Source organism: Carcharhinus amblyrhynchos, chromosome 15 (genome assembly GCF_965287045.1).
Source record: "Carcharhinus amblyrhynchos chromosome 15, sCarAmb.v2.hapA, whole genome shotgun sequence".
NCBI lineage: Eukaryota > Metazoa > Chordata > Chondrichthyes > Carcharhiniformes > Carcharhinidae > Carcharhinus > Carcharhinus amblyrhynchos.
In genome coordinates, this window is record NC_137338.1 from 76,463,726 (window position 1) to 76,489,637 (window position 25,912).

The following is a 25,912-nucleotide window of genomic DNA, read 5'->3' on the forward strand; positions in this document are numbered from 1 at the left end:
TTTCTCAGATTTGACATTGAGACACGACATGCTTTTGTGGGGGATTATTCTGGGCAGGTGACGATTTTGAAGCTTGAACAAGACAATTGCTCTGTAGTTACGACATTTAAAGGACACAGTGGTAAGCTCACCAGACCTTATCTAATGAGAGTTCACGTTTGCCTCCCTGTCTCAATCAAATAATGCATCATTGCACAGTTCCCACTCCTCATTGCTTCTACAGTGTCTCCTTCGTTGCAAACGTTGCGAATATGAAAGTTGCTTTTGATTATTTCTAGCTAAAGGCCTAGTCACATCCCAATCGTCAGTAAAATGTTGTGTTGGTGATGGGAAACACAAGAGTAACTGTTGGCACTGAAATGGGAGTAAGCTGAACAAAACACTGGGCCACTGAAGCCAAACGTGGTATGGACAATTTGGCAGTGAATGGTTTTGGGGAGCAGTCCAATATCTGATTTTTATCATAGTTAGAAAGCTCTGGAGCTTCACTGTGGTCAATGGGAGAGGAGAGAGGTTGTGTCTCTGAAGTAAAGCAATCCCATAAGTTGACTTGCTAGCACTGACAGAACTGGATGGAACTTGCAAATGTACTAGGTGACACCAGATAATATTTTGCCACTTTTATAAAGACTTGAGTAAACGGATAAAGACTGAAGAGGAAGGAAAGACAAGTGTGTTAAGTACTCCTTCAGTTACCTGCACAAATATCTTCCACATAGTTAATTCCCCTTCACGGAGACATGACGCTTTCAGGATGATGGTCATTGTAGGGTATTGGCATACAGCACTGAACTGGACTCCTTTCTCCTACCATCCATACAAGTCAAGTGATTTCTGAGTAAGTTACTGGAGCCAATCGAGGAAACCCTGCAATGTATATACCCTGAATTAGGATGTGAGGAGATCCCAAATACAAAGTGGGTAATAATGTGCTCGTTAGGCAGCGCATGTTGCATGTGCTTCTTTCATTCAAGGGTTAGAATGTTCTTCGGAGGCATTCCAGGCTACGCTCCTGCTTTGTTTGTACAAGTTAGAAAGTGAATTTATCAAGGGATGGGGTGAAATGCTTATTTGTGTATAAACAGGCTATGTACTTCCAGCTGTTCAAAGAGAGGTATAATTCATCAGAATCCTGAGTTTAGCTTCATTTCTGTTACGGAAACATGTAAATGAACGGATGTATTTGTGACAGGAAGAGAACTGGGGCGACACAGTAGTTAGCAGTGTTGCCTGACAGCACCAGGGACCGTGTCTCTGTGGAGTTTGCACATTCTCCCTGTGTCTGTCTGGGTTTCTTCCAGGTGCTCCAGTTTCCTCCCACAGTCCAAAGATGTGCGGGTTAGGATGATTGGCCATGCTAAATTGACCCGAGTGTCAGGGAATTAGCAGGGTAAACGTGGGGTTACGGGGATAGGGCCTGGGTGGGATTGTGGTCAGTGCCGACTCGATGAGCTGAATGGCTTCCTTCTGCACTGTTAACTCTTATTGCATATAGGTCTCCTCAGACCTATTGGATGTAAGTCTACAGTCCAACATGTCGGAAATCATTCATTTCACCCAGTGGCTTAGAAATGCAGCTGACCTGGGAAGAGGAAAACATTGTCATCAATGTGAGGATGCTGTTCCAAGGTTGGGCTTAAGCTTTGATTTGCACCCATTAGCTGCTCTGGGAGTGTTTGCTACAATTGTAAGTCAAAAGTGTTCCATTCTTTGCTGCTGGCATAGAGCTTGATGAGCACAAAATGCTGTTGCAAGATACAAAACAAATAGTACTAGGTACGTGGCAGGAGTAATGCAGAAGTACCTTCTATGAATGAGCTTCTAGCATAAAGCTAAAATTGAATTGACTTAGCCAATGCCAAACATCGTAGGTTTGTTTTTTCAATTGCCTTCATTATATTTCAAACAGCAATTACTTGGATCATTGAAAATCTCTCCGTTTTTCAGGCAGCATCACTGCACTTTGCTGGGACCCAGTTCAACGAACACTATTCTCAGGCAGCTCTGATCATTCCATTATTATGTGGGATATAGGGGGCAGAAAGGGAACTGCTATTGAATTACAAGGCCACAAGTGAGTGTTCAGCATTTGTATTGATTTGCACATATGCTAGCTTTTCTGACCAGCGCATGAATGCGATTATGCTGCTTTAGCTAACTCTTTGTTCTGTTTCTGTCATACAGTGATAAAGTTCAGTCCCTTTGTTATGCACATCATACTCGGCAGCTGATCTCTTGTGGTGCAGATGGTGGGATTGTTGTGTGGAACATGGATGTAAAGAGGCAAGAGGTCAGCATGCAATTTCATTCAGTCCTTGACAATTTGGACACCGTTCAAACAGAATCCACTCATTTGTAATAATTCATATGCTTTTGACAGTGAGACTGCTGTCATGAGTGGCACTACAATCAATGCAAGGTAGAAAATGTACCTAATTTTGAAGCCACTCCATACTGTTCAGTTTCGCACTTAACATGTTGGTTTGCTTAAGTTGCATTCCCATAACTGTTGTTGGGAGGTAAATGGCTTTTCAGGTAAACGCATGCTTTGCTCTGCAGGACTGGTGAGGTAGCAGATAGGGAAGTCTGATCTGTGGTCAGCCACCAGATATCTCTGAGCTTTACCATACAGCTAGTGGAGTGGTTTTTAACTTGTAGCCACTGTTCTCATGTGACAACCAGAATTGCAAGCTTACCACAAAGAGCAACATGGCAAAGACCAGATTATCTGGTTTTTGCCATCTTCACAGTAAGAAGTCTCACAACGAGTTAAAGTCCAACAGGTTTATTTGGTGTCATGAGCTTTCCGAGTGCTGCTCGTTCATTAGGTGAGTGGAGAGTTGGGTTCTCCAAGAGGGCATATATGGGCAAGGACTCAATTGCAAGATGATGGTTGGAATGACAGTCTTTACAGGTAATCAAGTCTTAAAGGTACAGACAATGTGAGTGGAGAGAGGGTTAAGCACAGGTTAAAGAGATGTGTATTATCTCCAGCCAGGACAGTTAGTGAGTTTCTGCAAGCTCAGGCAAGTTGTGGGCGTAGTGTGACATGAACCCAAGATCCCGGTTGAGGCCGTCCTCGTGTGCAGAACTTGGCTATTGGTTTCTACTCGGTGATTCTGCGTTGTTATGTGTCTTGAAGGCTGCCTTGAACACTTAGCCGACGATTGGAGGTTGAATAGCCTTTACTGCTGAAGTGTTCCTCGACAGGAAGGGAACACTCCTGCCTAATGATTGTTGAGCGGTGTCCATTCATCCGTTGTCATAGTGTCTGCATGGTCTCGCTAATGTACCATGCCTCGGGACATTCTTGATCTTGCAATTGAATCTTTGCCTATGTATGCCCTGTTTGTGAACCCAACTCTTCACTCACCTGAAGAATGAATAGCGCTCTGGAAGCTTGTGATTACAAATAAACCTGTTGCATTTTGTTGATTGAGGAAAATATTTTGACAAGGATACTGGAATAACTCCCCTGCTCCTTTTCAAAGTAATCCCAAGAGGCCTTTTACACCCATCTGACAGGCAGAGGGGCCTTGGTTTAAAGTCTCATGAAGGACGGCACCTCTAACAGCAACTCTTCCCTCAGTGTCAGCCTTGATTTTTGTGCTTTAAGCCCTGGAGTGGGATTTGAACCAGAACCCTATGATTCCAAGGCAAGTGTTCTTACCAACTGAGCCACAGTTGATATGTGAAGTGCAGAGATGAATGAGATACTGCAGAGTGGTTGGACACTGTTTTGTACCTGATGCAGAGGTGAGCTAGTGCCTGAGAAAAAGTTGGAGAGGAGATAAAACCTCATGAAATATAACACAAAAAAGAGCTCAATCCTGTCATTATTAAATTGTTTACAAGGTGAATTAATAATATAGCGGAACAGAATCCCTACAGTGCAGAAGGAGGCCATTTGGCCCATCAAGACTGCACAAGATAACAAATTCCACCCAGGCCTAATTCCCGTAACCCCCAACGTTTACCCTAGCTGGTCCCGCTGACGCTAGGGTCATTTTAGCATGGCCAATCCAGCTAACCTGCACATCTTTGGGCTGAGAGAGGAAATCAGAGCACCTCGAGAAAACCCACACAGACATGGAGAGAATGTGCAGGCTTCGCACAGACAGTGACCCGAGGCCAGAATTGAACCTGGGTCCCTGGCACTGAGGCAGCGGTGCTAACCACTGTGCCACCATGCCACTCACCTTTGTCTACCCACCAAAGATGAGTGTTGTTTTAAAACAAGGCTGACTCTACTGCGGCTCTGAGGGAGTGGTGCACTGTTTTTCCGATGAGAGTTAAGCCATGATCCCATTAAATTATTCAAGTGGATGTAAAGTATCCCATGGCATTATTTTGAAGCAGGGGAGAGATACCTGGCCGGTATTTATCCCTTGAGTCAATATCACAAAAAAATGCTTCATTAGCTGTAAAGCTCTTTGAGGTGTCCACTGTTTGTGGAAAGTGCTTTGTAAATGCACGTCTGGTTTAAATGGAAGAAAATCTGGCAGTGGACGTTGATGGCAGACATTTATTTCCCATCCTTAGTTTTCTGCTGTTTGATACTGAGTGATGTGCTAGGTCACTTCAGAACTCAGCTAAAAGCCAGGCATGTTGGTATTAGACAGGAGTTGCATGTAGGTGAGATCTATAGATTTATAGTGCACAAAGAGACCACTTTGTCCACAAGCCAACTGGAAGGGCAATTCAGTATCAACTCCCTGCTCTTTTCCCTGTACAACACGATGGCACAGTGATTAGCTGCCTCAGAGGGCCAGAGACCTGGGTTTGATTCCCAGCTGTCTGTGGAGTTTGCACATTCTCCCCGTGTCAGCATGGATTTCCTCCCACAGTCTGAAAAACGTGCTGGTTAGTACATTGATCTAAACAGGCACCAGAGTGTGGCTACTAGGATAATTTCACAATAACTTCATTGCAGTGTTAATGTAAGCCTTATTTGTGACAAATAAATAAACTTTACATTCCTGTTTCTTTTTCCTCCTTCAAGCAATGATCCAGTTTCCTCATTGAGTCTGTATCCACTACTGTCAGGCAGAGCATTTCAAATCGTAACCACTCATGGCCTACAAAATGGCTATCTTTGTGTATCCTCTGGTTCTTTCTGTTTTGTGCTGCCTGGCTGTTGACCCTTCAGCCATCGAAAACAGTCGCTCTTTTCTCTGTATAAATCCTTCATGATTTTAAATACCTCGGTCAACCCCTCTAATCCTTATCCATTGTACTGTGAACACACCAGCTTTCCAAATAATTATAATCCATCATTCCTGTTACAATCCCAGCCAATAGTACTTCTGGGCAAGTCTGATCCCAGCATGGAACCTGCTAAATGCATAGATACACATATATTAATTAGGAACAGGAGTAGACCATTCTGTCATTCAGTAAGATCATGACTGGTCTGATTGTAACTGCAACCTTACATTCCTGCCAACCCAGATAACCTTTCACCCCTTGTTGATCAAGAATCTATCTAGCTCTGCCCTAAAAAAAAAGTTAAGACTCTGCTTCCATTCCTTTTTGAAGAAGAGAGATCTAGAGACTCTCAACCCTCAGAAAAAATGTTTTCTCATCTCGAGTGCGTGAGCCCTTAATTTTAACAGTGGCCCCTCGCTCTTGATTCTCCAACAAGAGGAAACATCCTCCCCACATCCACCAGCAGGATCTTAAAGGTTTCAATCAAGTTGGCTCTTAAACTCTGCTGGACACAACCTAACCTCTCCAACCTTTTATCATCAGACAACCTGCTGATTCCTGGTATTCGTCTATTTAGCCTTCTCAATGCTTCTAATGCATTTACATCTGACAAAGAGCAGTACAGTACAGCACAGGAACAGGCTGTTCAGCCCTCCAAGCCTGCTCTGATCATGATGCCTGCCTAAACTAAAACTTGAATTCTCATTTGGGCTCTTCAAACTATTGTGTTTAAAAAAACTTCAAAAAGACCCATGTAAAGTTGCAATGGCTGTGCATCTCCCACATTCTAAGCTGAAAACCTTTCACATGTCTTGGTGTCCTCTCTCTACTGTGCCTAGTCACTGCTCCTTCCAGGTTAAATGCCATTTGCTCTTTCTCTGCCCAAGTCTCCAACCAGTCTATATCTTGCTGTATCCTCTGACAATCCTCTTCACCATCTGCAATGTCACCAATTCTTGTGTTGTATGCGAACTTACTGATCAGACTAGCTACATCTTCCTCCAAATCATTTGTATATATATATATATGATGAACAACCTTAAATAAGGTGCCAGGTATTACGTTAATGATATTCCAGGTGTGGTCTCACCAATGTCCTGCACAACAGAAACATGGCCTCCCTACTTTTGTAATCAGTTTCCCTCCCAATAAATAATATCATTCTGTTCGCTTTCCTGATCACTTGCTGTACCTGTATACTAACCTTTTGTGATTCATGCACAGGGACATGATTCCTCTGCTTCTCAAAAGCCCTGCAATCTCTCACCATTTAGATAATATGCTTTTTTTTATTCTGATTGCCAAAATGGACCATTTCACATTTTCCCACACTATATTCTTATCTGTCAATTGCTAAAATTGTTTGAACACTTGACTGCCCTGAAGCTTTGGACTGTGTTAACCTGCATCTGTAATCTCCTGATTTATGCAATCAAAATTGCGACATTGTTTCTGTGAATTTCTCAGTCGTTGGGTCTGTCTGTTAGACACCTTGCTGAACTAATGAAATCAACATTGCTATAATATTTATAGAATCTATTTCCGCTATATATACACTTCACAAACGATTGTTCCCTTATTCAAATTCAGTTCAGGACATTCATTATTAATTGGAAAAACTGTTTCTGTTCTGTTGCTGCATGTATGATCTTGACAACATCATCAGATAAGAATACAGGTACTCCTCCACCTCCCATCAGATGAAAGAGCACAGAATATTTTGGAACTTGAGTCATCCAAGCTACTTTTGCAGCTTTGAATAGCAAGTTTAATAGGAGCAGGCAATTTTTTGAGTGTATTATGATTTTTGTTTTGGACTGGTTTGAAAGTGGACTTTAAAAGAAATGAAGCTTAACATTGTTTGATTTGATTTATTATTGTCATGTGTGTTAGCATACAGTGACAACTATTGTTTCTTGTGCACTGTACAAAGCAATACAGTTCATAGAGAAGGAAACAAGAGAGTGCAGAATGTAGTGTTATAGTCATAGCTAGGGTGTAGAGAAAGATCAACTTAATGCGAGGTATGTCCATTCAAAAGTCTGACGGCAGCAGGGAAAAGGCTGTTCGTGAGTCCGTTGGTATGTGTCCTCAGACTTTTTGTATCTCTTCCCTGACGGAAGAAGGTGGAATAGAAAAGGTCCGGGGTGCGTGGGATCCTTAATTATACTGGCTGCTTTGCCAAGGCAGTGGGAAGTGTAGAGAGAGTCAATGGATGGGAGGCTGGTTTGCACATTGGATTGGGCTACTTTCATGACCTTTTCTAGTTTCTTGCCATCTTGGACGGAGCAGGAGCCATACCGAGCTGTGATACAACCAGAAAGAATGCTTTCTATGGTGCATCTGTAAAAGTCGGTGAGAGTTGTGGGAGACGTACCAAATTTCCTTAATCTTCTGAGAAAATAGAGGCGTTAGTGGGCTTTCTTAACTATAGTGTTGGCATTGTGTGTGCACAGGAGGAGGAAGTAATCTCTGCAGTGCTCCATCTAGTCTGACCAAATTTAAGTCCAACCGATTTATTTGATAGTAAACTCAAGTTTTTGGGGTTTCTCCCTTCGTCAGGTGAAGTAGGGACAAACCCCAAAAACTTGTGAGTTTACTATCAAATAAATCGGTTGGACTTAAACCTGGTGCTGTCAGACATTTTACTGTGTTTACCCCAGTCCAACGCCGGCATCTCCACATCGTGCTCCATCTAACCAGTTTACAATTCCAAGTCTTCACTTTCTCTGCACTAGTTTACAAAGTGTGTACTCTAAGCAATGAGGTTGATCTGTTTGGCATTACGGGCTGCACTCCTTCCAACCGGCAGTCAACTGAAAGTCAAAAATCTTTGTGAAGCGGCATTATTTACCTAAGACCTTGCTCTGCCCCTATCAGTGGTATTCCGAGTCAGGAATTGTAAACTTGAATTGACCTTTGGAAACTAACACAACCATCTCACCTGTTGCTGCAAGTAGGTTTTGTTCTTCTGCCATTAAGCAAACCAGGTCATAGTCATTGGAGAGTAACAAGCTGTGCAAAAAAACTACGGACAGTTTAATCATTTAAAAGAAAATGAAAATAGTCAAAAGCAAAGTATCCATGAAGTGTTCAGGGGAGAAAAACCAGTTAGAAATCTGCACGTGGAATTCTGAGCAGGGATATTCAGTTACTGGAATATATGGTTTCATCAAAGTAACAATCTTCCCATTTCAACTAGTGCTTTGCTAAATATAAATAGCAAATGGACTCGTGTTGTGAGCACACATGCTGACAAAATGAGCCACATGGTGTTATTACTTTGCTTGTTTTGTGAGCCCAGCTGATACTGGACAAGTCCAATCCCAAGATGGAGCCTGGTTTGATAGATCATTTTCGAATCATAGAATCACTACAATGCACAAGGAGGCCATTCAGCCCATCGAATCTGTACCGACCACAATCCCACCCAGACCCTATTCCCATAATCTCATATTTGCCTTGCTAATCTCCCTGACACTAGTTTAGCATGACCAATCAACCTAACCTGCATATCTTTGGACTGTGGGAGGAAACGGGAGCACCCGGAGGAAACCCATCCAGACACGGAAAAACGTGCAAACTCCACACAGGCAGTGACCCAAGCCGGGAATCGAACCCGGGTCCCTGGCGCTGTGAGGCAGCAGTGCTAACCACCATGCCATTGTGTCGCCTAGTATTTGTTCTCCTTTTTGTTTGTTTTAGTTTCCCTAAACTACTCGGCCCTTGATAACGCATTGCTTCACTTTGATATATAAAACCACATCAAAAAGCAAAACACAAACAGGGCCTGGAGACTTCCCAGTTCCATCTTAAAAGAAACAAATTCAGGCTCCATCTTTCTTAAATTAAACACTATAACTTAAAGCTATATCTTGTTCCGAGCACTCATAAATACCTTAAAACTGTTAGGTTCCTAACACTCGTTAAACGGAGGTGCTGACTTTTAAGAACAGCCAAACAAATCTAAAGTAAGTGAGCATATGTGTACCTGCACTTTGTGCTTTTTAAAAAATCCTTGCATTTTGATTGTTTGAATATAAGAAAGCTGTGTATCCTAAATGTCATCCTTCCTTTTTGAGTTTGTTCCCTCCCAACTTGTTAGAATTTTCAGGACCTTGGCTTTTAATGTTTTACTGCAGATCCATTTGCATATACTAGCCCATGAGTTAACTGTGGATTTGGGTTGCAGGGCTGTTGTGATGGGGAGAGAGCAGGGAAAAGAAATTACAGGCTCTGTTGTCAAATAGAATCATAGAATCCTTACAGTGCAAAAAGAGGTCATTTAGTCCATTAAGCCTGCACTGACAGCAATGCCACCCAGGCCCTATCCCCGTAACCTCACATTTACCCCACCAGTCCCCTGACACTAGGGGGTAATTTAGCACAGCCAATCAACCTAACCTGTACATTTTTGGACAGTGGGAGGAAACCAAAGTACCCAGAGGAAACCCATGCAGACATGGGCAGAATGTGCAAACTCCAAACAGTCACTTAAGGCTGGAATTGAACCTTTGGCTCCGGAAGCTGAGAGGCAACAGTGCCAGCCACTGTGCCACCGTGCTGCCTCTGCTAAGTCACACATTTAGTTCAGTGCATATCTTTTTGAAATGTTCAAATACTTGGCTGCTAGACTTCTAAAATGAAGCTGGAGTGTACTTCCCAACTGTTTCAGCTTTGCTGGAGAACCGGTTTTCCTTGTGCATTACGTCTAAACAAATGGAAGATACAGCTGGTTCCATTGGGAGACTCTGTAACCTTAATATTATGCAAATCACAGCTTTCTTTGCCTTTTCGTGATATTAAAAAGATTTGAGTCCTTTAGCACTGCATTGATCTCTTTGTCAGAGATGCACCAAATGCAAGAATTGAACTCCTTGCTTTGTCTCCCAAGATTTATATGACCGAGGACCAAGCCCCTAAATAAACATCAACCAGACTGTTGGATAGCACTTAGATTAGTGTTCCCTCTGAGTTGTGAAAGTACACAACATTTTGTTTGGATGAATTATTGTCACGTGTATTAACATTGAAAAGTATTGTTCCTGGCGTGCTATACAGACAAAGCATACCGTTCATAGAGGAGGAGAGTGCAGAATGTAGTGTTAGAGTCATAGCTAGGCTATAGAGAAGGATCAACTTAATACAAGATAAGTCCATTCAAAATAACAACAGCAGGTAAGAAGCTGTTCTTGAGTTGGTTGATATGTGACCTCAGACTTTTGTATGTTTTTTCCAATGGAAAAAGGTGGAAGAGAGAATGCCCAGGCTGCGTGGGGTCCTTAATTATGCTGGCTGCTTTGAGGCAGCGGGAAGTGTAGACAGAATCAATGGATGGGAGGCTGGTTTGCGTGATGGATTGGGCCACATTCATGACCCTTTGCAGTTCCTTTGTGTCACAGTCATAATAGAGAAAGATCAGCTTAATATGTGGTAGGTCCATTCAAAAGTCTGATGGCAGCAAGGAAGAAGCTGTTCTTGAGTTGGTTGGTACGTGACCTCAGACCTTTGTATCTTTTTCCCGAAGGAAGATGGGGGAAGAGAGAATGTCCAGGTCCTTAATTATGCTGGCTGCTTTGCCGAGGGAATGGCAAGTGTAGACAAAGTCGATGGATGGGAGGCTGGTTTGTGTGACGATTGGGCTACATTCATGACCCTTTATAGTTCCTTGCAGTCTTGGGCAGAGCAGGAGCCCATACCAAGCTGTGATACAACCAGAAAGAATGCTTTCTATGGTACATTGGTAAAAGTTGGTGAGAGTTGTAGCTGACATGCCAAATTTCCTTAGTCTGAGAAAATGTTGCACAACCTGGAAGGAACTGTATAGGCTGCTCACAAATTGTCCCCTTAAAATTACAGGTATTGCGTTTTAAAATGAAAGGGCCACACACAAATTTGAGGGGAAGTTGACTGTCACTGCAGCTTATTGCTATTGAGGCAGACATCACTGTATAGTTGAGTGCAGATAAGCTTATTTGTTGGTGCTTGTGTGTCCAAAGGAGTCCTCTCTGTGTTGAAGTAAACTTTGTTTATTAGTCACAAATAAGACTTACATTAGCACTGCAATGGAATTACTGTGAAATTCCCCTAGTCACGACACTCCAGCGCCTGTTTGGGTACACAGGGCAAATTTAGCATGGCAATGCACCTAACCGGCATGTCTTTCAGACTCTGGGAGGAAACCGGAGCACCACACAGACATGGGGAGAATGTGCAAACTCCACACAGACTGTAACTCAAGCCGGGAATCGAACCCAAGTCCCTGGCGCGGTGAGGCAGCAGTGCAAACCACTGTGCCACCGTGCTCCAAAAAGGGGAAATTCCCAAATAGTCTGAAGTGACGAGTGATGGCCCCAGTTGTTCATTCCATGTGTAGATAACCTCTTTTGGGAATACATGGTAATATCACTTTTTAAAATATTCAGAATTTGAGGCATTGTGAAGTGTACAGAAAATTTCAAAATGACATTGAGATGAAAGCAGGTGGACAGAGTGAAAGAAAATCTGGAGTTCCCACATTATCCATGTTTGCTTGTGACGACAGCCCTTCCTCAAGATACTTTGACCATAGCTTGGGCCTTTCAGACCGTGGCTGAATAGAGTTTGTACTCTCTGAATGAAGGAAGGAAAATTGCTCAAGGGTTACCAGAAGTTGTTAATGATAATTGTACTGGCATTATGGCTATGTTGGAGGCAACTTGCAAATTGTGTCTCATTACTATCAGTGTGAAGTAGCTCAGTGGCAAAGCGTGCACACTTCCATAACACACTATTGCCTTGAATTAACAGCTGTAGTGCTCAAAGTTGGCCTTGTTGTTAAATTGGAGAGATTCCCATCTGCATCTCTGACTCAGCTTTTGAATAATTGTTTGAAATTTAAATAAATGAGGGAGAGTGTGTGTGGTTTCAGTCTTGAATGCAGTTCACCCTTTGTGCACTCAACCTGGCATTTGTGATAAGAGAGTGCATTTTTTACTTGTGTGGATTTACAGTCTTTATCACCTTCTTGCTGCCATCCTTTCAAAGAACCACATTATACCACCACAATCGGTACTGTATGTAGAGAAGCGTACTCCAGTGGCACAGTGGTTAGCACTGCTGCACCACAGTGTTAGGGACTGGAGTTCGACTCTTGGCTTGGGTCACTGTGTGGAGTGTTCACGTTCTCCCCATTCTGGGTGGTCCGGTTTCCTCCCACAGTCTGAAAGACATGCAGGTTAGGTAGATTGTCCATGCTAAATGCTCCCTCGGTGTTACCTGAACAGGCAGCAAAATGTTGATTAGGGGAATTTCATAGTAACTTCATTGCAGTGTTCGTGTAAGCTGACTTGTAACTAATAAATAAACTTTAACAAACTTATGGGTCTGGGAAAGGACCTCGTCACCAGTGTGTTTGCAGCTTGACCCTGGGTAACTTCCCTGTATTTTGATAAGTTGCTAGTTTGTATATGTAGGTTAATCTTGAATGAATGTGAGAGAGCATATCCAAAATAGATAATCTAACTTTTCTCAGCATTTTCAGTAATACATTCACTTGGGACTGGTGGCAACGTGCGTTTTCTTCCATGTCTCTTTTTATCCATTCAATCTTAAACCATCTTTTGGATGAGACATTGAACCGAGGGTAAATGTAAAAGATCCTGTGGCACTATTTTGTGGTTTTCTCCAATGTCTCAGCCAATATTTATCCCTCACTCCACATCACTGTAACAGATTATCTGGTCATTATCATATTTCTGTTGTGTGAGTTTGCTGTGCATAAATTGGTTGCTGCATTTCCTACATCACATTAATGGGGAGGCAATGGCCTAGTAGTATTATTGTAAGACTATTAATCCAGAAACTCAGCTAAAGTTCTGGGGGACTGGGGTTCAAATCCCGCCACTGCAGACAGTGGAATTTGAATTCAATAAAAATCTGGTATTAAGAATCTGCTAATGACCGTGAAACCATTGTCATTTGTCAGAAAAGTCCATCTGGTTTGCGAATGAAGGAAATTGTTATCTGGTCTGGCCTACATATGACTCCAGAGCCACAGCAATGTGGTTGACTCTCAGCTGCCCTCCAAGGGCAACTGGGGTTGGGTAATAAAGCTGGGCAGCCAGTGACCTCCGTGCCCCATGAATGAAAAAAAAGACTGACTACATTTTGCAAAGTGCTTTGAGATATGTTCCGAGCTTCATTATGGAATGTTACACTTCGACCTGACTGTAGTTTATGTCAGGAGACCATATTTTTCAAACTCCTTTATTAGATACATGTGGGTGAAGTGTAGTGATAAACTCTCTTTGCTACAGCAGTGTCTAATTCCAGCTTTACTGGTGTATACATTGTGGTATAAGTCTCCTTAGACAAGTAGAATGAACTACCATTGTGTCCCGTGGCAAAAGTGTTGAAAGTGGCCCTTTAATTTGGGGATAATAATAGCCATCCAGGAAAGGGAATCTGATTTGAATTTGGTTTATACGTCTATCCCAAAGGATTCAGGTGACAATGAAGTAACTTGCTTCTCTCTCCATTTTGATACCAGACTCCTGATTGGTTGGATAGTGATTCCTGCCAGAAATGTGACCAGCCTTTCTTCTGGAACTTCAAACAAATGTGGGACAGTAAGAAAATTGGCTTGAGACAGGTGTGTAATATTTGTACGTGTGAATGAAGATGTATTTGAAAAGTTATTTCATTGCAACTGGTTGAAGGTTGGAGCTCTGATCTTCAAAATAGTCACTGAGTATATACACCATATATTAATATTATAAAATAGAATCCCTACAGTGCAGGAGGAGGCCATTTGGCCCATCGAGTCTGCACTGACCAGAATCCCACCCTGGCACTATTCCCGTAACCCCATACATTTACCCTAGCTAGTCCCCCTGACCCATGTGGGCAATTTAGCACGGCCAATCCACCGAACACGCATATCTTTGGACTATGGGAGGAAACCGGAGCACCTGGAGGAAATGTGGATAGAGGATTGGCTGTCGTGGATAGAGGATTGGCTGTCAAATAGGAGGCAGAGAGTGGGGGTCAATGGGTGCTATTCGGATTGGCGGTTGGTGACTAGTGGAGTGCCCCAGGGGTCGGTGCTGGGGCCTCAGCTATTTACCATTTATATAGATGATCTGGAGGAGGGAACCGAGTGCATGGTGTCGAAATTTGCTGATGACACCAAGATTGGTGGAACGGCAAATTGAGCGGAGGGTGTGGAGAGTCTGCAGAAGGATCTAGATAGGCTGGGCGAATGGGCCAGGAACTGGCAAATGGAATTTACTGTTGGCAAATGTGAGGTTGTCCACTTTGGTAGGAATAATGGTAGGAAGGACTATTACTTACATGGCGAAAAACTGCAGCATGCGACGGTGCAGAGGGACCTCGGGGTCCTTGTGCATGAGTCACAAAAACCCAGCCTGCAGGTGGTCAGGAAGGCAAATGGGATGCTGGCCTTCATAGCGAGAGAGATTGAATATAAAAGTAGGGAGGTCTTGCTGCAGCTGTATAGGGCACTGGTGAGGCCGCAGCTGGAGTACTGTGTGCAGTTTTGGTCGCCGCACTTACGCAAGGATATTTTGGCCTTGGAGGAAGTGCAGAGGAGGTTTACTAGGCTGATACCGGAGTTGAGGGGGTTGAACTATGAGGAGAGGCTGAATAAACTAGGCTTGTGCTCGTTAGAGTTTAGAAGAATGAGGGGAGATCTCATTGAGACATATAAGTTGATGAATGGGATGGATAGGATAGAGGTGGAGAGGCTCTTCCCGCTCAGAAAGGACAGTAGGACTAGAGGGCACAGCCTCAAGATAAAGGGGGGACGGTTTAGAACGGAGTTGAGGAGGAACTTCTTCACTCAAAGGGTGGTGAATCTCTGGAATTCTCTGCCTGTTGGAAGTGGTGGAGGCTACCTCACTAAATATTTTTAAGACGCGGGTTGATAGGTTTTTGATAGGCAAGGGGATTAAGGGTTATGGGGAGAGGGTGGGAATGTGGAACTGAGACATGACAGATCAGCCATGATCTTATTGAATGGCGGGGCAGGCTCGAGAGGCTAGATGGCCTACTCCTCCTATTTCTTATGTTCTCACCCATGCAGACATGGGGACAACGTGCAGACTCCACAGACAGTGACCCAAACCCGGGTGCTGTGAGGCAGCAGTGCTAGCAACTGTGCCACCCGTGCATATAAAACTAATCATATTGAGTTTTTTCTTGTAACGGTATATTTATAAAATGTGCAAATATATTCAAGTAATGAGGATAATGAGATGTATATTCAATGTAGGTACTGTCCTGAATTGACCAATATGTTCTGACTGCTCAGGAAATGTCAACTTTTTTTTTTAAAGTCCGCCTTGACACCCTGTGAGCAAAAGGGTAAACAGGATCTAATACTTGGATATTGTCAATAGAATTTTGCACCTAGTCACAAGATGTGAAAATAGCTCAGATTGATGTTGTTGCCCAGTCGTTCTTTCCTCCCACATGCTGTGTCCCCATTCAGCACTTCTGCCTTCCTGGTTCATTATTCCACGGGGCAGCCAGACAGTAAATTGAAGTTACGTGGTCGTGGTCTCTGTGTTATAAGTTAACATTTTTGTTAATATAGATAACTTTAGATTCTATTAAAGCAAGTGTTCCCCTCCCTCTTGAAGCACGCTGCTTTGAAGAATAGCCTGTCAGGGACAGAGGAAAACCAGGTAGGTAACTCAACATGCATCTCATGCCTGCGTATCTTTCAGTGACATACGAATTTGAACCATTCTTCCTTTGTGAATTTAAAAAAGAATCCTTGCAGGTATGGCAGGTTCTCACTTGAAATTGTACTTGTGTTCCTGACAATTGCAACTTTAATTGAAACAACTTTAAACGAATCATGCTTTCCCAATAAAACTCATGTTAAAGCTGTAGTTAGGTACTGTAGGACCGTCGCCTTTTGAGAAAAATAATTAAACTTAATCACAGAATTGTTACAGCACAAGAGGAGGCCATTCTGCCCATTGAAATATTTTGCATTGTTAAATCCCTATGTTGGTTGCTTTTAAACTATAAAATCTAAAAGCTGGAATAAATTCTTCATCCTGATCCTTTCTACTTACTACCTGCTCACCGCCCCTTTTGTAATCCAACTTTTTCCCTTTCACTGACTTTCTTTCCCTCTCTTGCCACTTCCTGTCCTGAACCCCTCTCCTCTGCTTCCTTTTTACCCCTGAAGACTATTCATCCAAGCTTACAATCCTTCCATGCCGAATTTCAATCCAGCTCTTTGGATGGATCTGTGGCAGGCTATTACAGTGTCACATCTTCCCCTTTTGTTTCATTTAGCACCACTGCAGGAAATGTGGGAAAGCCCTGTGCGGGAAGTGCAGCTCAAAACGATCTTCCATTCCACTGATGGGATTTGAGTTTGAAGTGAGGGTCTGTGATTGCTGCTATGAATCAATAACAGATGAAGAGTAAGTATAATGAAGAATTAAGAGTTGGGAAGGGGTGGTAGTGTCAGGCCTTGGGTTAAACTTTGAAATGCTGGTATAATTCAGCAGTAACTTCATTTTGATTAAACTCTATTTTGATTGAGAATGTCTTGTATCAAAGTTGGTATGGTGCTTCAAAGATTTGAATTCTGACAAGGCCACCATTTCTCGTTGTTTGTAATGACCTGGAGGTGGTGATTTGCCATTTTTCTTTTTACACTAAAGATTGATTGATTGAATTTGAAAGATGTACATTTTGTGCAATGAGTCAACTTGGCTCGCTTATTCTATTCTTCACTCAGAGCTAAGATGATTGAATTTCATCCCACTGCAAGACATACAAACCTAGGCTGACATTTCAGTATAGTAGCCACTGCTCCCCTCTGTCGGTATGGAAGACTATGTTCAACGCTGCTCCATCCTGCAACAGGTCCGCAAAAAGCTATTCACCAATAACTTCCTATCTTCCCCATCCACCCAAGGGTCAGCTGGAAGCACAGTCGCTTTTGTATCACATTGAGCAGGGTGCAATTCAAAGACCCGTTGCAGGACTTGCAGCACAAAAATTAAGAGTGATGTTACAGTGCTTCAGTTTATTTTTGGAGGTGGAGCTGTCTCCCAGGTGAGACTAAACTGGGTCCTGTTTGATTGAAGGGATGAAGATGGGGGCGATACCAGAGGAGATGACCATGATTGGAGAAACTTAAGGTTTTTAAAATAATTACATTTATCAGAGCTGTGTAGCTGCGCATGTGTCTGTGTGCAGAAGGCAGAGAGTACCAATTGTGGGCACTGACAATTTTGTCTGACAGCATCAGAATTTAAACTGTATTTTTGTGAACATATTCTTGCAGTCGAGCACCCACAGCTACTTTCCATGACAGCAAACACCATGTGGTCCATATGCACCTTGATCTAACCAGAGGCTGGCTTTTGACATCGGGCAACGACCGAGTTATTAAGGTGAGGGTAATAATTGTCTTTGCTCCACTGTAACAAGTTTCACAACACCAATTTAAAGTCCAACAGGTTTATTTGGTTGCAAAAGCCACTCGCTTACGGAGCGCTGCTCTTTTGTCAGGTAAGTGACGAAGGAGCAGCATTTTGAAAGCTCATGGCTTTTGCAATCAAATAAACTGGTTGGACTTTAACCTGGTGTTGTGAGACTTCTTACTGAGTTTACCCCAGTCTATTGCTGACATCTTAACACCACTGGCCAGTGTCTGTTCCACATGTAATTCTCACTGCCTATGGAACTGTGCGCTTCCACATTCTGATTGTGATAAACTTGGGGATCGTTTTTAGAGTATGTTAAATGGGAGTTTTGCCTGCAGCCAGTGAATACTGGAAAATTAACCCACCAATGTGGAGTAATGATACAAAAGGTTTCCAACGCTCAGTGTTTATGCAGCCAATAAGTGTCTCTAGTTTTTGCTGAGCTACCCATCAGCAAGTTGTCTTAATGATTTGCTGCTGTTGTTAAAGATAGACAATTGATGGGCATGATTTGAATAAGGACTGGGAGCACGTGAAGAGATTCAGCTGGGTTGCTAGGTTGGTCATTCGTAGAACCACAGAATCTGTACAGTGCAGACTGAGGCCATTCAGCCCATCAAGTCTACACTGACTACAATCCCACCCAACCCCTCATATGGTACCCTGCTAATCCCCCTGACACTCGAGGTCAATTTAGCATGGCCAATCAGCCCAACCTGCACATCTTTGAACCGTGGGAGGAAACAGGAGCACCTGGAGGAAACCCATGCAGACACAGGGAGAACATGCACACTCCGCACAAACAGTGACCCAAGGCTGTAATTGAACCGGAGTCCCTGGTGCTGAGTCCGCAGTGCTAACCACCGTGCCACCCTGCCGCCCCTAACTTAGGAGGTAGCAATCTAATGCTTCATCCTCTGAATAAGCCTAACATTAAGGAAAAGATTCTTGTTTTATTTCTTAACTCACCATTTGACTTGGATCCAATTAAGTCGCACCAAAACTTCCCAAGACACTGAATGAACGTGCACTTATAAAGCACATGGAAATCAGCTTAAATATTGAGGATGGTGAGGAAAATGCTGAACTGATGCCATGTTCCTTTAAATCATTCTGTGCATGAAAGAACTAATTTTGGAGCTGGACTTGTGTCATGGAATGTTTTCAGTTTTCAGTTCTTATGTTGCAAAGAGACATTCAAAGATTTAAATATTTATAATTGAGGTTTCCACAGTTGCAGCAGAGTCCCAGGAAATTATGGGCTAGTAGAAAAAGCAGCATAGCTGACTTTATCCTTTAACTTCCTTGAACTTTTGCATTGGCCGTTGAGCATATCAATGTAGACATGTTATTGCAGCAGTTGATGATTTTGGGAAATTCCATCCTCTTACTGATTTGTGTACATCCTTGTAATAAAAACAAGCAAAGAGAAATTCTTACTAAGTTTAGGGAACAAATTACCAATTTGATTTACTACTTTACAGATTTCAGCTTCTATTCAGAAAATTAGTTTTCTTGATTTTGAAAGTTTGGACCTCTCTTCCCCAGCCTCCGTTAAACTCTCTGCCACACTTTTCCCCATTCTTTTTAAGACTATGAGTCATAGGAGTACAATTAGGCCACTTGGCCCATCGTGTCTGCTCCACCATTCAATCATGGCTGATATTTTTCTCATCCCCAGTCTCCTGTTTTTTTCCCCATAATCCCTGATCCCCTTATTGATCAAGAATCTATCCCTATCTTAAAGGCTTTCAATGACCAGGCCTCTACAGCCTTCTGTGGCCCAAAGCTGCTCACAGTACTCCAAATGGGGTCTGACAAAAGCCTCATACAGCCTCAGAAGTACATCCCTGCTCTTGTATTCCAGCCCTCTTGACTTGAGTGCTAACATTGCATTTGCCTTCGTAACTGCCGACTGAATCTGCAAGTTAACCTTAAGAAAATCTTGAACAAGGATTTCCAAATGCCTCTCTGCTTCTGATTTCCAAAGCATTTCCCCATTTAGAAAATTGTCTATGCCTCCATTCCCCCTTCCAAAGTGCATAACCTCTCACTTTTCCACATTGTATTCCATCTGCCACTTTGCTCACTCTCCTAACCTGTCCAAGTCCTTCTGCAGCCCCCCTGCTTCCTCAATACTACCTGTCCCTCTACATATCTTTGTATCACCTGCAAACTTAGCCACAGTGCCTTCAGTTCCTCCTTCCAAATCATTAATCTATATAGTGAAAAGTTGTGGTCCCAGCACCAACCCCTGAGGCACACCACTGGTCATCTGAAAAAGACCCCTTTATCCCCCACTCTCTGCCTTCTGCCAGTCAACCAATCCTCAATCCATGCCAGGATCTTACCCTTCGCACCGTGGGCTCTTAATTTATTTAACAGTCTTCTATGCGGCACCTTGTCAAAGACCTTCTGGAAATCTAAATAATCATGTCCACTGGTTCTCCTTTATCTAACTTCCTTGTTACCTCCCATGACCTCTCTTTGACAAAGCCGTGCTGACTCGGTCCTATTTTATCATGCACTTGCAAGTACTCTGTGATCTCATCTTTAATAATGGACTCTCAAATCTTGCCAGTGACCAAAGTCAGCCTAAGCAGTCTATAATTTCCCAACTGCTGCCTCCCTCCCTTCTTAAACTGTGGCGTGACATTTGCTACTTTCCAGTCCTCTGGTACCCTTCCTGCCTCCAGTGATTCCTGAAAGGTCACCCCAACGCCTCCAAAATTTCCTCAGCTGTCTCTTTTAGCTATCTGGGGTGTAGTCCATCTCCACTCCAGGTGACTTATCCACCTTCAGGCCTTTCAGTTTCCCAGAACTTCTCCTTAGTGATGGTCACTGCACTCATCTGTGTCCCCTGACTCTCCTGGAGCTCTGGGATCCCACTGGTGTCTTCCACCGTGAAGACTGATGCAAAGTAACTATTCAGTTCCTCTGCCATTTCTTTGTTTCCTGTTATTACTTCTCCAGCCTCCTTTTCCAGTGGTTCAATATCTATTTTTGCCTCCCTAACCTTTCATATATTGAAAGAAACTTCCTGTTATCTTTTATATTATTAGCTAGCTTACACTCACATTTCATCTTCTCCCCACTTATTGGTTTTTTAATTGTCCTCTGCTTGCTTTCAAAGGCTTTCCGATCCTCTGGCTTCCCACTAATCCTTGCCACATTGAATGCTTTTTTCCTTTGCTTTTATGCTGCCCTTGACTTCCCTCGTCAGCCATGGATGCCTTGTCCTTAGCAAGACCTCCTATAACATCTAACTTCCACCTACACTGCTTACAGTATCTCCTAATTCAGTGACATCTGCAAACTTGGAGATGTAAACCTTGATTCCTTCATCTAAAACATTCATCACTGTGAAGAAAACCTTGCCACGTGTATCCAGCTAGAGGAATATTTTGAGCATGAAACCCTTGAACTTGGAGCAAGTCAGCATTTATTGTTCATATTCTAACTGAATCCTAATCTTTCCGTGTTAACTTGAATCTTCAAATGTCACGTTTAGAGCATTACGTTGGAATCTTGCTAGAATCTAAAGAGCCACAATCACTAAATGGGCTGAGCTATATGGACCCCATATATAAGAACATAAGAACATAAGAAATAGGAGCAGGAGTAGGCCATCTAGCCCTTCGAGCCTGCCCCGCCATTCAATAAGATCATGGCTGATCTGTCGTGGCTCAGTTCCACTTTCCCGCCCTCTCCCCATAACCCTTAATCCCTTCTCTTATCAAAAACCCATCAACCCGCTTCTTAAAAATATTTAGCGAGGCAGCCTCCACCACTTCAACGGGCAGAGAATTCCAGAGATTCACCACCCTTTGAGTGAAGAAGTTCCTCCTCAACTCCGTTCTAAACCGCCTCCCCTTTATCTTGAGGCTGTGCCCCCTAGTCCTACTGTCTTTTTTGAGCGGGAAGAGTCTCTCCACCTCTATCCTATCCATCCCATTCATCATCTTATACGTCTCAATGAGATCTCCCCTCATTCTTCTAAACTCTAACGAGTACAAGCCTAGTTTATTCAGCCTCTCCTCATAGCTCAATCCCCTCAACTCCGGTATCAGCCTAGTAAACCTCCTCTGCACTCCCTCCAGGGCCAAAATATCCTTGCGCAGGTGCGGCGCCCAAAACTGCACACAGTACTCCAGCTGCGGCCTCACCAATGCCCTATACAGCTGCAGCAAGACCTCCCTACTTTTATATTCAATCCCCCTCGCTATGAAGGCCAGCATCCCATTCGCCTTCCTGACCACCTGCTGCACCTGCAAGCTGGGTTTTTGCGATTCATGCACAAGGACCCCGAGGTCCCTCTGCACCGTCGCCTGCTGCAGTTTTTCGCCACGTAAGTAATAGTCCTTCCTACCATTCTTCCTACCAAAGTGGACCACCTCACACTTGCCAACATTAAATTCCATTTGCCATTTCCTGGCCCATTCGCCCAGCCTATCTATGGAAACCATCCCAGTGGTAATACACTCACACCCATGTTCCACAGGCTGTATTTCAATAAAAACAAATTACTGTGGATGCTGGACTCTTTCCCTCTACCTTATCCCCCTTTCCTAATCTTTTCTCCCCCTTCGCTTCCCCTCTCCCCTCTTTGCCTAAATTTTACCCCTCTTCCACCCATTCCCCCCACCCCCCACCGCTGCCATTTGGCTATTCACACCCTTTATTCTCTCTGTGGACTGCCATTAGCAGTCTTTCCCCTAGTTTCTGTGGCTATGACTCATCTTTCATTCACTCCCCCTGCAGTATAAATACCTCCCACTTTCTATGCCTTTTAGCTTTAACAAAGGATCATCTGGATTCGAAATGTCAGCTCTTTCCTCTCCTTACAGGTGCTGTCAGACTTGCTGCGATTTACCAGCATTTTCTCTTTTGGTCTATATTTCAATCTTGTTGATGTGCATTTCATTTTGCACCCCCACACATTTAGCAACTTTTCTTGAGTTCCTAACCAATTTTGTTTTAACGTAAAAATTTTACATCATACTTCATTTTACTTGAAGCAGGTGGTGAAATTCCCTGGGGGATTTCTCCAACTTCAGTGCAGCTGGTGAAAGTTGGGTTTTCCTTGGTCTGGAATTAGGTATACACTGTTAGGCACTGCAGTGCTTAATGGTGTGTCTCAGAACAATATTGAGTGCAAGCTGAGTGGAGTGGCTTTGGGATGACAGCTAGAAATGAGCAAAATGAGGCTACCTTCACATCCCTGGAAAAACCTTGTAGCTAATTCCAGTAGTCGTGTTTGTTATCTGTTAAACATTAATTCCCTGGAGGTTCCAAATATTTAATTTATAGACATGTTAAGTTCCGAGGAAAAAACCATATAGTGAAGCTAAACTAAATAGACCTATAGTACCCCAGGGAGCTAATGATAACTAATTGAGCTTAACTGTGAGCAGGTTTCTTGTGTATTTGTTAACTGGAATGCTGATTGTACTTCCCTTCCCACACAGCTCTGGGATATGACCCCTGTGGTGTCCTGACATGCTTCTGACAACCACGATAAAGGATTCTGTCGGAACAGGCTAGTCTACACGTGGAGGATCAGTCTGCAATGGTAATACAGTGTAAAGGCTTCAACGAGGACCAGAAAGGAATTTGATATTTTTCAAAACGACCTTCCAAACCCTGTGCAGTTTTTAATAAGCCTGAAGTGCAATGATTTTGGAAAAACTTGGCTGAGGAATGGATTACGGTTTTCCAGAGGGTAATTTGTGTGGTTGAGGTGTTTAATTTTGTTGGAATTTTTTGATGGGCCTAAACAATTTTTGTGAGTTGTATGTGTTTTTTAATTGCAGTGACAGTTTCTGTCTGTCTGTCTGTGTTGTTTTGTATTTCAGTTCTTTTGTTACTCAGCAGCCATCCTTAAGGACACGCCCTGTAATGATGATGTTCTTTCTAATAACTGTGTGAATTTGTGTAAAGTAGCTTTTTGTTGAAAAATAATTTAGACTGATATCTCGGGCTTTTTTCCACAGTAGAAGGAAACACATATACTAAAACCAAAATGAGAACAAAGGAAGTAATAAAGGCCTAATTATCTAGATAATAATCTTCCCCTTTCAGACCATGAAATTTCTGTACTAAAAACATTCCATTTAGTCCTCAGTGATTTTAAATAGTTAAGCCAATCTCCTCGTCTACAGAGGTGGGTTATGAGCAAATGTGGTGTTTTCTCGAACTTGTAAGGTGTAAATGACATAAATTATGAGCTCTTGGAACTTGGGTCCGTAGGAAGAACAGTAACTCTAAACAAGCCAATGCAACCGATACTCAGCAATGTTTACTACAACTGACAGTCTTGCTGTCAAGGCTGCTTTACGTAGAACAGGTTTTGATGATCAAAAACTAATAATGTACTCTGATTTTGTACTCGTTGATGTCCCTTCGTGTCTTGGTCCCCATTGCTTCTCTCAAAGGAGGAAGAAGCTTCAATTGAGTCACTGTGAGCTCAAATGGTGTTGAAGAGAGTAGCTCCTTGATTTTCCAATTAACATGTTTGTTCTTCCAGTGTCTGCTTTTCTTCTTTCATTCCCTACAGTCTGCTGATAAATTCAGAGAATAAATTAAACCAACTCTGATCAGTAAAGGCTGTAATTGACTGATGATACACTGTGATCTATTTGATCCCTTGCCTGATCAGTAATGGCTGTAACAGTCTGGTGTTACACTGTGATCGAGGTAATATCCTGCCTGATCAGCAATGGGTTTTACATTCTGGTGATACATCTGTGATCTGGTTGATTCCTAGCCCAGTCAGTAATGGATGTTGCATTCTGGTGGTGCAATATGATCTAGCTGAAGTCACTTTGATCAGTAATGGATGTGATCTTGTTGATTTCTAGCCTGATTTGTATTGGGTGTACTTTGGTGGCCAACATGGAATTTGAACTTTCAACCTTCCGGTTGGCAAATGTTAAACTGGCTGCTCTTTTCACAAGTGTCTGTTTAGATTACAGTTCGTTTCTTGTGTTCCAGAAAATACTGTAGCAATTTTAACCACTTGCCTTCAGATTTCAGTGACTTCTGTCGACTCATTTCCATCTTTCACAGAATTTGAGATTTGAATGTTTGTCCTAGCCTTTGTCTGGATGTTCATTAGGATGTAAGCTCGTTTTTTGACTGTCTCCAATCTTGCAACCTTAGAAGTTTGGGCACGGAAGGAAGCTATTTGGCTGATTGTGCTGCTGCTTGGTCCACAACAGAGCTCTTGACCCCACTCTCATTCCCTCACTCTTTCCTGCAACCTAATTTTGTGTTCCCAGTTCACACAATTCTTTTAGGGATTTACCCCGTGCTATATTTTCAAATCTAAATGGGGATTCAGTCAGTCTTGATTGCAGACACCCTCATTAAAGAGAAGATGTCATCTCCCATCTGAACCCCTGTAGTATGTTTGGAAAACTGGATGGGTTGAGTGAATGGATTGAAGAATAAAGAATAACAGTGCCTTTTACATCCTCAGAATCTTTCATAGTGATTCATGTCCACTGAATCATGTTGAAGCGTAGTTACTGCTATGTTGACGCAAGTAGTGACTGGTCTGCGTACAGTAACAGTTGTGACTTTTTGTAATAGTAGACCCTCTCTACAATGCAGGGAACACAATAGCTCATCGTGACCTGGCTGTTCCTACTTATTGTAATCCTTGGTAACTTGTATTTCTTTGCCTTCAGAAAACAGATCATGTCCATGCTTGGTAGTACTCGTCAATTATGTATTACACACATTAAAGGAAAATGGTTTTACTTGAATGCTTGCAATTAATCTTCATTCCATCTGTTGTGCTTTTTTAACTAATATAAGGAGCAAAGATTGCAATAAAGCATAACTTATACCATAACTTATACACATTCTGAAGAACAAATTATATGCAGATTTACGTAAGAACAGGAGCAGAGCAAATTAGTCCCTCAAAACCTACTTCATATCCCTTAATGCTCCAATTGACATCCAATGTCCACGGCCTTTGGGGCAGTGTGTGATAGCAAGTGCTGCAGATTTGCTTTGATCCTTGGTGTGGAAAAAGGGACTTCCTATTTTCATTTTTAAATTTTCGAGCTCCAATTCTTACGGTCCCTCATTCTTGACTCTTCCGTTAGGGAATCGTTTCTGTTTCTACCCAGTTGAATCTTGTTAAGCAGATCACCCTTTAATGTGTTACACTCAGGAGTACAAAGCAAGTTTAACAGCCTGTCCTCATTATTTAACCATCTATAAGACCATAAGAC

The 25,912-nt window shown here is 42.7% G+C and overlaps 1 protein-coding gene across 2 annotated transcripts in view; it reads left to right on the top strand.

Moving 5' to 3' along the window:
- Positions 1 to 25,522, top strand: part of wdfy2 (WD repeat and FYVE domain containing 2) — a 64,172-nt gene extending 38,650 nt beyond the window's left edge. For both annotated transcript variants that reach the window (XM_080204268.1, XM_080204269.1), the window contains exons 6-12: positions 9 to 121; positions 1,948 to 2,074; positions 2,185 to 2,290; positions 13,739 to 13,840; positions 16,522 to 16,652; positions 17,525 to 17,633; positions 23,135 to 25,522. In XM_080204268.1, the coding sequence (XP_080060394.1) occupies positions 9 to 121; positions 1,948 to 2,074; positions 2,185 to 2,290; positions 13,739 to 13,840; positions 16,522 to 16,652; positions 17,525 to 17,633; positions 23,135 to 23,164 (718 nt within the window). In that variant the 3' untranslated portion in view covers positions 23,165 to 25,522. The remainder of the gene's footprint in view (positions 1 to 8; positions 122 to 1,947; positions 2,075 to 2,184; positions 2,291 to 13,738; positions 13,841 to 16,521; positions 16,653 to 17,524; positions 17,634 to 23,134) is intronic.
- Positions 25,523 to 25,912: the final 390 nt, after the last annotated feature.